The sequence below is a fragment of the Hylobates moloch genome, unplaced genomic scaffold (genome assembly GCF_009828535.3).
Source record: "Hylobates moloch isolate HMO894 unplaced genomic scaffold, HMol_V3 SCAFFOLD_2, whole genome shotgun sequence".
Taxonomy (NCBI): Eukaryota; Metazoa; Chordata; class Mammalia; order Primates; family Hylobatidae; genus Hylobates; species Hylobates moloch.
In genome coordinates this window covers 136,057,609-136,075,883 of record NW_026652277.1, presented here as the reverse complement: position 1 = coordinate 136,075,883, position 18,275 = coordinate 136,057,609, and the positions used below count along the sequence as shown (strand labels likewise).

Genomic DNA, 18,275 nt, shown 5'->3' with positions numbered 1-18,275 from the left:
TTGTTGTCGCTGGGTTGGTTTGTCTGTTGTATTTTTCATATGTTTCGCCATGTTGGCCAGGCTGGTCTCGAACTCCTAGCCTCAAGTGATCAACCCACCTCGGCCTCCCAGAGTGCTGGGACTACAGGCTTGAGCCACCACGTCCAGCCCCCACATTGCTTCTGGCCTCCGTGGTAGACCTCCCAGACGGGGCGGCCGGGCAGAGGTGCTCCTCACTTCCCAGACGGGGAGACCGGGCAGAGGCGCTCCTCACTTCCCAGAGGATGGGCGGCCGGGCAGAGGAGCTCCTCACTTCCCAGACAGGGCGGCGGGGCAGAGGCGCTCCTCACTTCCCAGACAGGGCGGCGGGGCAGAGGCACTCCTCACTTCCCAGACGACGGGGTGGCAGCGGGGCAGAGGTGCTCCTTACATCCCAGACGATGGGCAGCCGGGCAGGGGCGCTCCTCACATCCCAGACGATGGGCGGCGGGGCAGAGACGCTCCTCACTTCCTAGACGGGGTGGCGGCTGGGCCGAGGCGCTCCTCACCTCCCAGACGGGGCGGCCGGGCAGAGGCGCTCTTCATATCCCAGACGATGGGCAGCCAGGCAGAGACGCTCCCCACCTCCCAGATGGGGCGGCGGCCGGGCACAGGCTGCAATCCCAGCACCCTGGGAGGCCAAGGCAGGCGGCTGGGAGGCAGAGGCTGCAGCGAGCCAAGACCACGCCACTGCACTCCAGCCCGGGCAACACCGAGCACCGAGTGAGCGAGACTCCGTCTGCAGTCCCAGCACCTCGGGAGGCCGAGGCAGGCAGACCACTCGAGGTCAGGAGCTGGAGACCAGCCTGGCCAACATGGCGAAACCGCGCCTCCAGCCAAAGGAGAAAAAGCAGGCAGCGGTGGTGGCGCGCGCCGGCAATCCCAGGCAGCCTGCAGGCCGGGGCAGGAGAATCACGGGAGCCGGAGGCAGGGAGTCTGCAGCAAGCCGACTATACTCCAGCCTGGGCCACAGAGGGAAGAAAAGAAAGAAAAAGGAAGGAAGGGAGGGAGAGAGGGAGAAAAGAAGGAAGGAAGGAAGCTAGATTTTTTATTGCAGTAAAATATATATAACATGAAATTTACCATTTTAACCATTTTCAAATGCATAATTCAGTAGCATGTAAGTACATTCATTGAATATTTTTATCCATTAAAACTTATTCATTTGTTGAGAGTTGTAAGTTTGAGTGTATAATAATGAGTGTTATGGTCTTCACCTTAGAGAGCTCACCTTCTAGATGTGACTTAGCCAAACAAACGTGATAGGTCAAGAATTTTACGGCAGTCTGACTGCCTTCCTTCTTTCCTTCCTTCATTTTTTCTCTCATTCCCTTCCTTCTATCCTCACTCTGTTCCTAAAATAATCTAAAGCAGATTACAAACACATACAAATAACAGGGCGAAATTAGTGGAAATTTGTCGGGGAAAGTAAAGGCAAAAAAGTAAGATAGATCCAGAAGTGAGTTAGTACAGAAAATGCATGCCTTAGAGCCTTGTAAACATGTAAGAGCTGGCCTTCAAGTTTTATTCTAACCCTCTCAGAGCCAGTGTAGCAGGGAAATATGATCCATTACAAGATTCACAGTGTCCTGCTGGTGACATAAAACAAAAACAGGTGCTCAAGAGCACAGCTTTTCTTGATACTGAGACCAGAGGAAAAGTTCTCCTGTGGGTTGCGATTGAGAACATACTGCATTCATTCATGCAGTCTACACAGTAATTAATTGTTATGGATTTTCTCTTATTAATACCTTTAATACAGATTAATGGCATTGCCCAAAAGGTCATTTCAGTAAAAGTAGAGTGAATCCAGTGCTCAGCATCTGTTAACTTGGACTAATCCAGATTAGATTTTAGAGAGTCTAGATGTTATTGTATTGAACGTGTGCCTATGATATGAGAAAAGGAGGGAAGTATTGTTTAGGGCTACTCTAGTTTGTGATGATGAAGCCTCATTGCCTACATATAAGAGACTGCTAAGTTCTGTTTCTGTAAATGGGAAGACCTAGTGGTATGAAGTGCTCTTCCTAAAGTAGTATTAAGAATAAGCTAGGCCGGGCACGGTGGCTCACGCCTGTAATCCCAGCACTTTGGGAGGCCGAGGCGGGTGGATCACAAGGGCAGGAGATCGAGACCATGTTGGCTAACATGGTGAAACCCCGTTTCTACTAAAAATACAAAAAATTAGCCGGGCGCGGAGGCAGGTGCCTGTAGTCCCAGCTACTCGGGAGGCTGAGGCAGGAGAATGGCATGAACCCGGGAGGCGGAGGTTGCAGTGAGCTGAGATTGCGCCACTGCACTCCAGCCTGGGCAACAGAGCGAGACTCTGTCTCAAAAAAAAAAAAAAAAAGAATAAGCTCAAAGGAGGAGAACCAGACTGCATGGCTTTTTGGTTCAGTGGAAGTCATTATCCACATCTGTCATGAAATTACTTCTTCCAATCTTGAGTCTCAATGAAAGTCACATTATGGTTTAGGTTCTACATGCACAGAAATGACCAGGGTCTCTAGGAGTCTTAAAGATTAACTCATTTGTCATGATTTTTGGTCATTGAGCATTTCTAGTGTGAGGAAATCCCTTGTTGGGAGAGTTGTGGTGGACGACAGGAACCACTGGAGAAGCTGTGAGTTGGAGGTGCTCTACCCCTTCCTTGCACCTGACTTGGCTGAGTGTACATCCAGACTCTAAGTCTTAAGTCAGTGGTGTAGTGATGAAGGGACTGTGAGATTTGCTCCTCAGTGTTTCTCATGGTGGTTTACAACAGTGTCTATGGCTAGCGACAGCATCCAGGGGCAGCTGAGTAGAGTGGCCAGGGAAGTATTCAGCAGCAGCTTCCTAGCTGACTATGTCTTTATCTTGGGTTTTGTGTGTTTTGTGAGCTCAATTTTCCAGCCTTCTCATTGGGCTTCTGAGTTACCCAGTATTTTCCCAGTAATTCTTTTTCTGCTTAAGGTAGTCAGGTTGCAATAAAGAATCTTGGTGATACAGCCCATAACTGATTCCTTCTCATGGAACTCAAAGCTAAGGAAAGATTATTTTAGTCTTGTCCACTTTCTCCAGAAAATGATACAGGGGTAAGCCGCGACTCAAATTTTAGTTATCAAATTAGCCATGTTTTCCATGTTTAGCCATAACACACAGGCCAAACCTTAACTAGTAATAGGGAAAGACACAGTTTAGATGAAACATTTTGTTAGCCAGTAGGTCTTTAATTAGGGAACTTACAAAAAATTGGATAGCCTCTACTCTGGATCTAACTTGAGAGGGCCATATCTGTAGAGCTGATAAATGTAAAACAAATGATCAGAAATCAGAGTCCACACGGACAGTAGTCCTGGAACATCTCTGGGGTAGAAACTCTTCCTTCAGAATATTATGGTGGACTTGAGAGCTTGGGCTTACTCATCAAGTAGAAAATCCTGGACTGAAAGGCAAGCATCCTAAGGATCATAACAGCCAGGTGGTTGGCTTTAAATTGTGAAGCTGAAAGAACAATCCCCCAAAATATGAACTTGGATCTAAATGTCTAAGTATTTACCTACTGCATTTACAAATATGACTTATGGCCTCATAACTCAAATCTGGGTCTCCATCTTCATACAGCCTTCTCCTCTGTGTGTCTCTGTTCTCTCCTCTTCTGTCTCTTCTAAGGACTTTTGTCATTTGATTTAGGGCCCAACTCAGTAATCTAGGATGATTACATTTCCTTATTTGGACGCTTTTTCCAAATAAGGTGACACTTGCAGGTTCTAGGTGAAAAGATTTCTGCGGGGGCAACCAGCATTCAACACACTATAGCACCATTTGGTCTGCCAGAGCCAGGCCTCCGTGTGAACACAGGACAGTGTCTGTGGGCATCTATGCTGACCTGAGAGCTGACTGAGCTAGTGTTGGTTGTTTGGGTTCAGTGGGGGTTCTTTCTTCTCTCCACAGTCCCCATTGCTGGGAAGGACCAGGCTGAGGCAGAGCACTGGGAACATGATAGCTCATCCCACCTTTGCTCCCAGTGGAAGCTTTTCATTCGCAACTCTCTGCATGGCACAAAAGAAAAGAAAGTTCCTTATGTCCCCATTTCCTAAAGATTCCCATCCCTGCTTTTATTTATAGCATTAAAAATAATTTTCTGACTCTTACTTCTATGGTTGCTTATTTTAGAGGTTCTCTACATTTATTACATTTATGCATAGGAAAAATTTATTCAATAACTCAGGCATTTTAGAATTCAATTACAAGCTACACAATTATTTGGCTTTACATTATTTAAAAGCCCAGTCTTTTTTTGACTCTTAAGTATGGTGTCAAAAAAGGATTGGGCTTTTAAACAATGTGAAGCCAAATAATTGTGGCTCCCTTTACTTTCATTCTTAGGTAACATTTTCCCTTTCCCTTGGAACTAATTCTTGAAGAACGACATTGACTGTAACCTGTACCCACATTCATTTTTTTCCAGAGGAAATTGCAATATCTGATGTCTAAGTATTCAATATCAAGTGTTCCTTAAAATATCTTCTCAAGAGGCAGAAAAGGATGTAGAAATTACAGTCGGCTCTTGACTATAGACCACTCACATTCCCATTCTCTAGAAACTGTCAGGGGTAGGCTGAAGAAGGAAGAGGAATCAAAACTCACATCCACCAACTTTGCCACTTGTTAGGCCTCTGGAAGAAACATCTTGTGAGGAAAAGCCTGGAGTTATTGATTAACATGAATGTTTTAGTGTGATCTGCACATTTCACTCTTTCTGAACCATTTGTGTCTCATATGTCAGATGACAGGAAGCTGGGCTTCATTTTGATATTCTAAGTTTGAAAATTCCTCAAAGACTGAAATGTGGGTACAATATGAAGGATATTAAAAATTATGAAAGTTTGCCCATTATCTATTTCCTTGAATTCCTACTTTTCATTAGATTTATTACTTTTCTTTTTTTGTTTCTTTTATTTTTTTTCAAGACAGCGTCTCACTGTGTCACCTAGGCTGGAATACAGTGAGATGATCTCAGCTCACTGCAACCTTGACCTTCCCAGGCTCAGGTGATTCTCCCACCTCAGCCTCCTGAGTAACTGGAACTACAGGCATGTTGTAGAGCTCCCCAGGCTCAGGTGATTCCCCTACCTCAGCATCCTGAGTAACTGGAACTACAGCCACCATGTCTGGCTAATTTTTCTATTTTTTTTGTAGAGACAGGGTTTCGCCATGTTGCCCAGGCTGGTCTTGAACTCCTGAGCTCAAGTAATTCACCCCCGTCAGCCTCTCAAAGTGCTCGGATTACAGGCATAGGCCACTGTGCCTGGCCTATTACTTTTCTTTTTATTCCAGAAGAGGATCATCTCCTGGCATGATGTGCAAGTCTGTGGGTGTGATGGTTAATACTAAGTGTCAACTTGATTGGATTGAAGGACGCAAAGTATTGATCCTGGGTGTGCCTGTGAGGGTGTTGCCAAAGGAGATTAACATTTGAGTCAGTGGGCTGGGAAAGGCAGACCCACCTTTAATCTGGGTGGGCACAATCTAATCAGCTGCCAGCATGGCTGGACTATAAAGCAGGCAGAAAAACGTGGAAAGGCTAGACTGGCCTAGCCTCCTAGCCTACATCTTTCTTCCATGCTGGATGCTTCCTAACCTTGAACATCAGACTCCAAGTTCTTCAGCTTTGGGACTTGGATTGGCTTCCTTGTTCCTCAGCTTGCAGATGGCCTATTGTGGGACCTTGTGATTGTGTGAGTTAATACTTAATAAATAAAATATATATATATATCCTATCAGCTCTGTCCCTCTAGAGAACCCTGACTAATACAGTGGATCTAACACTCATGAGTCACAAAGGAAATGAAAATGCTTCTTAAAATTTGTGTTTAATAATTTTTATTAACTCTTTTACAGAACCTTATTTTTCAATATGAAAGTGTGTTTATTTTATATGATAGTTAAGCTGACAAACCCTCAACTATTCTTCATCAATAGTGCCGGAAATTTCATATTACTAGGAAATCCTGTCTCTTTGGTTTTTTGTTTTGTTTGTTTTTTTTTTAAGACTTCATCACTCAGGGAAAAGATTCAATCCCAACTTAGTGAATTGCACACCTACTATGGCAGGACTGTAATAATTGAAGCTTTATCATGAAAGAACATCCATGCTTCATCCATGAAAGACCATAATGCTTCAGACATTATTGTTTCTAGAATGTACATTGTGCTGCATTCAAGAGAACCTAGAAATATCTATTCAATAAGAATATTTTATATCATGTTCAGGGAGCTTCCTTATTAATGTTTGCATTCATTTTATTTAAAAATAAGTTGCAAGCTTGATTTCAAGGGTGATTTCACTTTTACGTAAGTATAGAGTCCATTGTCCAGGTCCAAGATAAATTGTTTTCTGATTTTCCCTTTTATCAGAATTTGATGTTTTGGCTGAGTAATTTCTTTAAGAAATAGTCTTCATCAACATTATCACCTTACTTCATATTTTTCACATAGAAATGTTTACTTCTTCTCTATGGATTGTTCTCTGTGCCCAGATTTCAGTAAATGGCCATGGGTTTCTTGGTTAAAAGTTAGTCATTCACCTCCCTACATATTTTTAAAGGGGGTAAATAATTTTTAAAATAATATGTTTTTGTTTTTTTTAAAAAATGCTTCCTAGTGATTATGTGCCAGGTTTTGTCTTTCAAAGACACTTAAGGTGGTACCAGGAGCATAAATGCACTCAAAATTCTACCTCTGAGTCAGAAACTTCCCAGTGAATCCCTTTTTCCTTAATGTAGTTAGAGTTGCTTCTGTTGCTTCAGACAAAAACAACTGTCTCATGTTCCTTCCAGTCTTACAGAGTTTATACTCTAGTGGAGAATATGGATAATTAAACAAATATAATAAGATACACTGTGTGTTCAATTTTGAAGCCCACAGTTTCTCTTCCACAGAAATTTACATTCTCTTCTCTAAAGACAGAGAGAGGCAAAATCTGCAGTGCCAGAAAACCTTGAGGCAGACTTCAAGACTGTCCCCAAATCCTGAGACTCAGTGTAGAAATCATGGATCAGGTCCAAAGTCCCATCTGATTCTTGGTTTCCATCGGTTTCCTTCCTGCATGTTCCACCACCTGAGACAGGCCACCCCATATTGGGGTCAGCTGTGACTTTTAGGAAGTCCTTCTTTATGTTGAGCTGAAATTTGTCTTCCTGAACTTCCTGTTCTTGGTTCTAGTTTTATCCTTTGTAGACTGAACAAGTCTAACATGTCTTCCTTCTTCATTCAACAGATCTTGCTGGGTGTCTGCTCCAGGTCAGACACTGTGCCAGATTGTGCCTAATGGGCTGCATTTTCCACAGGGTTGGGAGGGAGGATACTGACATTAGCCAGTCTCTCTCTCTCTATATATTTTTTTGAGACAGAGTCTTGCTCTGTTACCCAGGCTGGAGTCCAGTGGCGCAATCGCGGCTCACTGCAACCTCTGCCTCCCAGGTTCAAGCAATTCTCCTGCCTCAGCCTCCCGAGTAGCTGGGATTACAGGTGCCTGCCACCACACCTGGCTAATTTTTGTATTTTTAGTAGAGACGGGGTTTCACCATGTTGGCGAGGCTGGTCTCAAACTCCTGACCTCATGATCTGCCCACCTCGGCCTCCCAAAGTGCTGCAATTTCAGGTATGAGCCACCTTGGCCAGGCAGTCTTTAGAAGGGAAACAAGAGCTAAGAAGTGAGAAAGCCATGGAAGCATGCACCAGTGGACTAGACCTGTATCTCTCCTGGGAGCCAGGGAAGGTTTCTCTAATAAGTGATGTTTAACCTGAGCTCCCAAGGATGAGTGGGAATTATCTAGGCAAAAGGAGAGGAAGGGAGAGTCTTCCAGCAGGGGAGAAAACAAGTGCCACGGCCCTGGAGCAGGAAGGAGCAGGATGTGTTCAATGAACTAAAAGAAAGCCAATTTCACGCAGGTACAAAAGCAAAGTAGATAGACGTGGGAGATGAGGCTGGAGAACAAGGTGGTGATTCTGTCATGCCGGCCCTTGTGTGCCATGGTCAGGGCTTTTGAATGTCATTCATTTGTTCATTCGTGAATTCATCCACTCATTCAACTGATGTTCGTTGAGATCCCTCGATGTCCTGGGTACTCTTTCATGTGCTAGGGATAAAGGAGGGAACAAAATAGACAAAATTCTTTCCCTAAGGAAACTTATATTCAGGTTGGGGGAGAAAGAGAAGCAAAACATGTACTGTGTCAGAAAGTGATAGGTACTACAGAGAAAACAGGGAAGGGAATGGAAGTGTGGGGTTGAGGTTTTATCTTAAGGAGAATGTGAGTGGCCCCCTAGAGTTGTGCAATAGCATGACACTGCCATGGACAGCCAGGGAAATGTGTTAAGTGGGACTATGACTGGATGGGGACTGTGCTTTAGCTGCTGAGTGGAGAATGGATCAGAGACAGGCTGAGTAGGAGGCAACTATTCAGGTAAAAGATAAAGTGAGCTGAAATTAGGATCATGTCAATGGGACATGGGGACAAGGGGACTGATTTGGTGACATTTAGGAGGTAAATATTTCTTGTCTGGCTTGGCTAACCAGGAAATAAACATTCCTACTCATTTAAGGGCCTGTATGTTTCCATTGAAAGTCTGAAAAAGACTACACCAAAACTGACTTATTTTGTGAATAAAAATATTTATGTACATAATATTTATGTACAAAATATTTGTACATAATATTTATGTACATAATATTATGTACAAATATTTGTACATAATTTTATGTACATAATATTATGTACAAAATATTTGTACATAATATTTAGTACATAAATTAATATTTATGTACATAATTTTTTTTCATAATTGCTGTTGGGGTTCCCAATATCAAAAAATATACCAGAAATAAAAGCTTGCTTTGCTGGCCCCATGTAGCTATATAAATAAACATGAAGTTTCCAGGGCAAGGTCATGATTTATGGATGGATACTTCTAAATCTGGTCTAGATGTTTTTATTATTTGCCTAGGGGAAGAGGCTGAGAAAAACTGAATGTTAGTGCTTGAGCTGTAGCATCATCATTTATTCTTGCTCTATTTTGGGCTCATTCATGGGCCCAGGTGGGGAATCTCTGCCTGGTGCTGGTACCATGTTGGCATTGGTGATGGCACCTCAGGCCAAGTCTGGGGAGCAGTTGGGGGGGTCAGAGCATCTGAAAACATCATCACTGTCTCTGAGCTTTCTAAGGTGAAAAAATAAACAGTGGAGCCAGGGCAGGCAGGCAAAGCAGAAATGAGCCCTTTAGCACTCACAGCAATTCCAACTTTTCTTTTTGTCCTGTGTCAAATACTTCTTGAGTGGTTAGAGGCACATAGCCTTTGGTCTGCAGTGAATTGTCATCTTACCTCAAATTTCATGTATTTGCACTTGGGCTCCACTATGTGCAAGCAGGAAGAATAAAGAATACCAATCTCGGCTGGGCGTGGTGGCTTACGCCTGTAATCCCAGCATCCTGGGAGGCTGAGGTGGGCGAATCATCTCAGGTCAGGAGTTTGAGACCAGTCTGGCCAACATGTTGAAACCCCGTCTCTACTAAAAATACAAAAATGAGCCAGCACCTGTAATCCCAGCTACTTGGGAGGCTGAGGGACGAGAACTGCTTGAACTATGAAGGTGGGAAGGAGCTTGGTCTATTAGAGAAAGAGACAGGTGTCCTATGGTGAGTGAGGAGAGAGGAGAAAAATGCAGGTGTGAAGCGAAGCAAGATCCAAGTTTTGTGGGTCCTACGAACCATAGTAAGACATTTGAATTTTATTCCAGTAACCATGGGAAGATACTGGAGAGGTTTACACAGGAAAATGACAGGATGTAATTTACATGTTAAAAAAAAAATCTTGTTGTATAGACAATGGATTGTAGAGAGGTAGACAGGGGAGAGCACCTAGGATGCAGTTCCCACAGTTCAGGATAGAGAGCAAGGTGGCTTGGACCAGGGCGGCAGAAGCAGTTGTGGCCAGGAGTCCAATTCAGGACAGGAGTTGTAGGAAAAGCCTTACTGGTGCACTGGATGTGGGTGCTGATGACAAGAACAAAATCGACGATGCATCTGGGGTACTTGGCCTGAGCCACCAGGTAGATGGGGTGCTGTGAAGTGATATGGGGAGGAAAGGAGGAGGAACAGGTTTTGGGGGAATCAAGAGTTCTGTTTTGGACACATTAGGTTTGAGAGGGTTATTGGACATCCACTGGAGATGTTGAGCAGGCAGAGAGAGGTCTGGCGGGGGATGCCAACGTGTGAGTCATCGGCATGAAGCTGGTGTTGAAAGCAGTGAGAGTGAATAGAAATTAAAAGGAGAAGCAAACTAAGGACAGAGCAGGGGGACCCCAGTGAGTGGTTATGGGAGAGAAAGAAGATCCTGCACAGGCCCCAGGCAGGAGCGGCCTGTGAGGCGCAGGAACACCGCAAGGTGATTCCACAAACCTCAGGGAAAGCAGTGTTTCCAGGAGGAGGTGACCGGCTGAGCCAGACTGCTGAGAGGTCAGGCAGTGAGGGGGAAGAACCCAGAACGAGGTGCAAATAAGATGTCGGGGCTGGGGGAGGTCACATTGCCGCCTCAGCAGGAAGAAATGGGACCTGTTGAAGGAGTCAGGGATGTCACTCCTGACTCTATCTTCCTACTTCTAGAGTTAATTTTTTTTTTCTGCTGGCCGATAAATTGTTTGTTGTTTTATTTTATTTTCTTCAGACGAGCTGTTTTTGTTGGTACCGCACAAAAAGGAGTTTTCCAGTCACCCATTTCCCATATCAATGGTGAGCGGTTAATGGAGTTGGCATAGGTTTCTTCACTAGCTGGTTTAATCATTTTAACATAACTGACTTTCTACTTGGATTCATTCACTTCATTCCTCTTGTACACACTTCTTATCACTGTGTTTTTGTGGATAGCTCCTCAAAGATTTTGTCAACTTAAATCCTTTTCTCAGCTATCATCAGACATTTTGTATACAGCACACTCTGGTGTCTTTGCAGTTAGACATGCCTGGGTTGGAATCCTGGCCTCATCATTTGCTAGCTGTGTAACCTTGGCCATTTTGTGTAACCCATCTATGCCTCCATTAACTCATCAATAAAAATAGGGTACAAGTTCAACTCCCCCCCACCAGGGTTTCTTTGTAAATGAGACAATCTCCACAATGCTTAGTCCAGTGCTTAGCACACAGTAGAATAAATGATACTGGTTATAGCTGCAACTACACAAAAATCTACAATAGATTTCAAAAAATGCACTTGCTAAAAATTTGAACCAGGATTCTCCAAGACTGGCAGTGAGCAAAGAGCATCTACGAGGAAGATGCCTTGAGGCCTGACGCCGAGGGCGTGGTTCATCCTCCCTTCGAACATCTTGTAATAATGACTGCAGCTCCACATTATCCCCCAAGTGACAGGACGGTCTCCATTGTCAACTGTCAATATCAGAGGAACAGGGCTTGATTTTATAAAGGAAGCAACTGGGTTTTCTTTAGAGATGCAAATGGAAACGTTAGGTTTGGCATGTTCCAGGGATTTCATTTGCTTAACTGAAAAGGGCATTTCATCACCCTAAGCACAGTTCTTAGAGTTACATTCAGGAGGGAGGAATGTAACCTGACTGCTTTGTTCTCAGGCATTCATCGCATTCTGAACCATGGGATGCTGGGCAAAATCAATGCCTTTGGTCTTGTTATTAGTTGGTTTTGTGCTTCCCAGAGAAATCTTGGCGCCCTGAGTTGACATCTTTGCTGGAGACTGACAGCTGGAATGAGATGTTCAAGTGAAGAATATGAAGAGCAACACATCTCTTTAAGGTAAAAACAGACCTTGTTACTGGATCAAGTTACAGAGGAGTAGAGGTGGAAGAATTTTCAAATTTCCTTCCTTGGAGGAAATCATCACCTAATGTTCATAACTCAAATAGGACCTAATCTGTAAGCAAGTAGCTTAAAGATGATCTCAAGTCCACACGTAGAGATAGGTTTTGGATTTCCTTATGGTGACTCCAAACAGGAACGCTATCAGGGGTAATTATGGGCTAATAGAAGGTGCCCCAGGTTATCTCAATTAACCTGGATTCTCTTCCCGTCATCTTGAGTTTGCCTCCATGGCAGGCACGGCACATGGCTTTGCTGGTACCTGTTTTACCACACAGCTGAACATGTGACCTGAACTAAGTCTGTCAGGATCCCTGTCTACCCCTGTCCACTTCCTGCAAGTAAGCCAGTCATGGACAGAACCTGGATTGGTGCAAAATACCTCACTTTAACCAAAACTCCTATTTAGGTTGGTTTTGGGGCCTAACCTTATTAACTTCTTGGATCTTCATTGTTAAAATTAACGTTTTTACTGAATAATTTTGTTCTTCTAATGATTAAAGTATATAAGAAAAAGGGAAAACTTTCAGTTGATTGTAATCAAGATGGCATACAAGTCTGAATTATTTGCTATATAATGTGGTCTCTACATTATTCTACCTGGTCATAATTTCCCCTCAAGAATATTTCTTTGGATGAATTAAAAAGTAATGTAATAATTTTTTTGAAACGTTGGAAGTAAAAATATAAGAGAAAGGTAAATTAAAGTAGCTAATGATTCCATTGAAGAAAATAAGGTCCATTTTCAGGACAGATGGCATGTGCCAACTTCACTGTCAGTAAAATATTTCACAGTATTTTGCTATCGTGGGAATCTTGTAGTGTTGACAGGTAAGGACACTGAAAAAAATAGTAATTTTTAATCTTTTAAAACCTTAATTTGGTTTTGAAATATTGTCATTCAGGAGCCAGAGTGTTTTCATTTAATGAATATACAGTATTTTGTTTTTTTTTTTGAGATGGAGTCTTGCTCTGTCGCCCAGGCGGCTGGAGTGCATTGGTGCAATCTTGGCTCACTGCAACCTCCGCCTCCTGGGTTCAAGCAATTCTCTGCCTCAGCCTCCTGAGTAGCTGGGATTACAGGCGGGCACCACCATGCCTAGCTAATTTTTGTGTTTTTAGTAGAGACGGGGTTTCACCATGTTGGTCAGGATGGTCTTGAACTCCTGACCTCCTGATCCACCCACCTCAGCCTCCCAAAGTGCTGGGATTACAGGCATGAGCCACTGTGCCTGGCCGCAGAGTGATATTAAAAAAGCTAATCTGATTCCATTTTTTAGAACAAATGTTCATAAAGCCTGGAGACAGCGTCTGAGATATATTCATGCTCAGTGGAGTTTTCTCCTTTTTTTAAATAAATTTAAAGACAAAAGATCAAAGATGGTAACATTTAAGTTCTAACGCAAAGAAAACCATTTTCTTGAAATGCTCAAAGAAGCTGTCACCATGAATGAACTGGTGAAGTAGAAAGGCCAAGCTGAGAAGATGACAGCAAATGTGGACTACTGCAGTGAAGCTGGGTCAATCATTTTAGGAAGAATAGACAGAAATCCTACAAAGGTGCCAGAAAGCAGATGCTACTGCAATGGCATTAGAAATAGATGGGAATTATGCTGTAGCTGGAAGAAGATACTCTACTTTATCATGATAATGGAAGTAATGAAAATTGCATTAGTACATAAAAGTCTATTTCTTTACAATGTCAAAAGTCAAGAAAAAGAGATTACGCAACAGAAACATTACAGACCAAAGGAAGCCATTCAACCAACTACAAGGGAAATTGTTGGAAGGGTGCTTTTACCAAACACACACACACACACACACACACACACACACACACACACACACACCAAACACCTCACTAACCCAAGAGTAGGAGGCAGTGGCCCTATAGTGCTCCTGTTTAGACGGTTGTAAAGAGACTCTGGTGTACTTCTCAGGGCAGGCAGGGACAGCTGTTGCTTTTAAAATTTCAGAGCTCCAATGATCTTGACCTCTTGCTTGATGATTTTCATCTCTCCACATCCTTACCTCACAGAGACCGCTTGACCAAGTGGTTCATGTGGCTCAGGAGGAAAACAGACACTCCTTCACCTTACAGTCAAGTTTGGTTTTCATTCAGTGGCAGCCGAATTGTTTTCTAAGGGCAGCAGCCTCATGAGTGATGCTGACCTGACACAGGTCATTGGAGGATATAGTGAGTGGCAGCTAGTGCATGTCTAGGGATGAGAAATCCCCATGGAACCAGTGGGCTCTCAACCCCAGCTTTGGTGGTTACAGATGGACAGTTGCAGCTCTAGTGGCATGTCTGTTTTGGGGAGTCACATGGACAAGGCCAGTGCCAACGACCCCTCTGACACTTGTGCGTTGAGTAGGAATAGCAGCGGGACAATTCTCCACCTGCAAATTTTCCTAGAAGGACTCAATCCAGAAAGACAAAAGCAGTTCACCATGGGCATGTACCACATGTTTTTTCTTTCTTTTTTCTTTGGGATTATACTTCAAAGTTGGTTAGCAACAGGGATCCTCCTAAGGACCTCTTATCCAAGTGCCTGAGAAACTGCTCTGGGCTGCTTAGCGGGAAGGATCTACATTCTGCTCTCTGACCTTTGTTTCTAGTGATCACAGAGCAGACTTCCTAACTGAGGACTAACACACTATTGTGTTATCCGCAGAATTTTGCCAGTAGTGGCTACTGTTGCTTCTCAAAGCTAAACATCTCTCTTTCTAGCTAAGCCATCTTCACACGTGCCATAAAATGACTGGACTTGAGATTTTTCAGCAAAATGATCTCCAGTTCCTCTAGCTTTCAAATTCTGTGTCTAAGCTTGTGACTAAAATGAAATGAATTTCATGTTATTTGGAAATCATGACTGTGAATTGAAAAGTGAATAAAAAGTGAAGTCTTAGTCTTCAACTAAGGATACCAAATTCCCCACATTGAGTTATCCTCTATCCCTGACAATTTTCCTTTTAATTAAAACGCAGCCTGATAAGCAGAATCTTGGGGAACATAAAGCAGTTATGTGATTCACTCAACCATTTGTATGCAAGTGTGACCTATTTAACTTTTAAAATCCTATTTAATGCCAAAAACCACATTAGAGAATTCAAACAAAAGCTCACAGGGAGTCCCATAATGAGACTGTTTTGATTATTCCAGTGATTAGCTCATTTCCTCTCTCTTTAGTAATTTCATTTAGAATAGTAGTCATTTTAAGAGCAAGTAGATTTTCTTATTGCTTTACTAGTTTGCTGTGAAATTGGCAAGTGGCCAACCATCTGTGAAACTGCAATCATTACTATTACTTAAAATTTATCAAACCTCTTCAGTTACTATGAAAGTAATTCTCCCTGCCTATAAAGACAAGGCCAAGAAGAGCATTAATGAGACCCAGCTTTGCACAAAAATAGACATTATCACCCCCTGTTTCAACCTATTAGCCCAAAGTTCCAGAAATGGTATTTGTGGACCCTGTTGGGAAAAAGTTGAGTGAACGATGGTTTTGATAGACTGCCATAGTCATCTACTTTTCAGTGCCTAGGAATCTACTTCTCCCTCTCGTGAGAGCTATGCATTCATTTATGCAGGCGTTTATTTGTCATTGGCATTTCTTGAAATGGATGGGTGTGTAGGCTTCTAATGTAATTTATGAATAATTTTAAATAATTCCAGCAGTACTGCCTCTTTTAGAGTCACCTGTTTCTTTTTTGCTTTTTTACATTTTTACACATTTAGCAATGAAACAGTGGGGAAGATGCTTGAGATATCACCACTGGAACTCCTCTCATTGCTCTACCAACCCTGGCCATAGATGATTCCAAGAAGGAGGTCTGAACAGTCAGGCTGAGGCCAGTGTGCTGCTTTCCAGCAGTAAGAATCCACAAACACCCTCACCATTGTGAGCAGGTGGTTGCCTCCACCCCGCTATTCTACTGCAGACAGTGACAGCTAGTGTCAGGAAGATGTAGCAATCCACTGTGCTGCTGGCCTTCCAGGGGGAGGGCTGGACCAGTGCATTTCTTAAAGCCGGTGACCACACAGGCAGGTTCATCTGGGATGGACCACGTCTACACCTGTTGTCCAGGCATCATTATTGAGTGCCCACTTTCACTTTTGAAAGTGTTAACAATTGGATAATGAATTGCATACTCGGCCTACTTAATGTCCCCTTATATCTCTGTCATCTATTAGGTGACCTAACATTTACATTTTTAACCTATACCAGCAGTTTGAGGCAATGAGTTCAGGAAGATTATTCTCCACTGTGTAAAGTAATATTTACCTTTATCTGTCCTGAAATTATCCCTCAAGCGTTATGGGATTGGTCCCAGCTTTAATGCTGAGGCTCAGTGAACAAGCTCATTTGCATGCTTTTACAGATTTTAGTTTTGTCCACACCAGGCCTTTGTCCATCCAGATGGATGGCCCTAATCTTAGAGCCTATTCCCAGAGACCTCCACCCTCTGATCATTAGCTTTCCCTGTTAATCAGGCTGCAGTAGTGTTTGGAGGCAACTTGTCTGGCTGTCTGAAAAGTGATGCACAATGGTTTGTCCTTTCAGGCACTGATGAAAGTCCATCTGGTAGGGGAAGGGCCTTCCAGCTGTATTATAATTTTTTTGAATTAAATGTTTTTTCTTTTTTTTTTTTTTAAGCGCATAGGGAATGAAAGGACCCTGCCTAGATGGCTCATAGTGAGCCGTCTGTTTATGCTTGCAGAAAAAAGAAAGAACGAAAAATAAACAAAAAAAGAGAAGAAATCAAGGAAAACATGAAGAAGGAAAAAAGAAAGATCAGTGTACATAACTAAGAAGGAATATTATAAATTCAAAACACTATTTGCAGGAGAAAACAAAACAAAACTTTGCTTTGTTATTTCATACCTCAGGCCTGAATTTGAAGGGCCAAATATTGTAAGCGATTGCAAAAATTTCCCTAGAAGGGTGCATTTAAGTGGACATGGTGATTTCTTCCTTTCCAAGACGCAGGAATTTTACAGAAAAAAAAAGTATTCGAGAGTAATAGAAGAAGAAAGGAACATTTTGTAACAGAATATCTTACCCTTGTACTTTGTATTTATGGTTTAGAAGCTTGATTCCCTTAAAACAAGATGTATGAGTGCCTTCCGTGTGCAAGGTGTTTTGCTGGGCACTGAAAATATATAAACTGGATCTAATTTCAGCTCTTGTTATTTTAGACATTAGGATTTGTTTTCTTGTGGAACATTAAGACAATATAATAAATTACAGCCTTCCTGCTGAATTTTACTTGTTTCTATTTTTCTCTCATGCTAGTAGTCATGAAAATCACTCAGTGCTTCCTTATCTTACCATTGCAAGGACTTTCAAGTTCTTTAGGAAACCTGGTTTTTTCTCTTAAGAAAACAAATCTTAATTCATTGGGGAAACATGACATACATTTATTGTATATACGATCGGAGCCCCAATCAATTGGAATTGCTGGACATTTGGACAGAGGCTGGGCTGAAGTTCAACTTTATTTCATCTTTCATCAAAGAGCTTACTAAATGGAAGTAAACAATACTTTAGAGAAAGATTGACATTTTTTCAAGGAAAAAAACTTATTTAAACTGAGAGTCACATTTCTCAAGCAAATTATTTAAGTACATGCTATTCCAACTATTTATAAAAGCAGCTCATGATGGATCTCAACCTGAGAGCACTTTATAAAGCACTTAGTGTGCTACAATTCCTTTTTTCCTGAAAAATGGACGTTTTTCTTTAAACATTATTCTTAATATATAACTCAGACACACAGTCTTCTTGGCTCATTTAATTTTTGAGGTCTGATTGCAAAAACTGACAAGAGCATGTAAATGTATTTACAATCTAGGTACTTATGGGGTTGCAGAGTGACAGCCGTTAGTGGAGGAGGGATGATTATAAGATGCTGTGTAAGTTCTGAGCAGAAATCTGAGCAATCTCTGCTTTATAAACGTTGCACTCTGGAAGAATGCTCATCTGTTAAGTCTGTTGTGTGCCAAGGCCAGCATACACAGAACTTCCTTCTTTATGAGAAACTGTTTCTTGGGGGTATATTTATATTGTCTTACATGTGTTTTAAATATGGGCTTGAAGACCCAGAGTGTTCTTATGTACCCAGATAAATAATTAACTTTGCAAACTATGAACATGTTTAATTTGGCTTTTGAAACTATACTTCTGAGACCAACTGTGCCCTTCCTAATTTGGAAATATTTTCTTTCTGGTTTTTACTTTGACATGTCAACCCAGCCATCTACTTTTGTTGCTATTTCTAGTATCCCAAGGGAGCTGCTTCCATGGTTGTCATAGTGCAGACAAACACAAAAGAAAACCAAGAATTCGGTGCTTTCATAAAGCATTTATTTTTATTTGAAAACAT

At 42.3% G+C, this 18,275-nt stretch overlaps 1 protein-coding gene across 1 annotated transcript in view; it reads right to left on the bottom strand.

The window, feature by feature from the left end:
* Positions 1-467: 467 nt before the first annotated feature.
* Positions 468-18,275, bottom strand: part of SLC35F1 (solute carrier family 35 member F1) — a 439,352-nt gene continuing 421,544 nt past the window's right edge. The window contains exon 8 of the mRNA XM_058435517.1: positions 468-980. Within this exon, the coding sequence (XP_058291500.1) occupies positions 969-980 (12 nt within the window). The 3' untranslated portion in view covers positions 468-968. The remainder of the gene's footprint in view (positions 981-18,275) is intronic.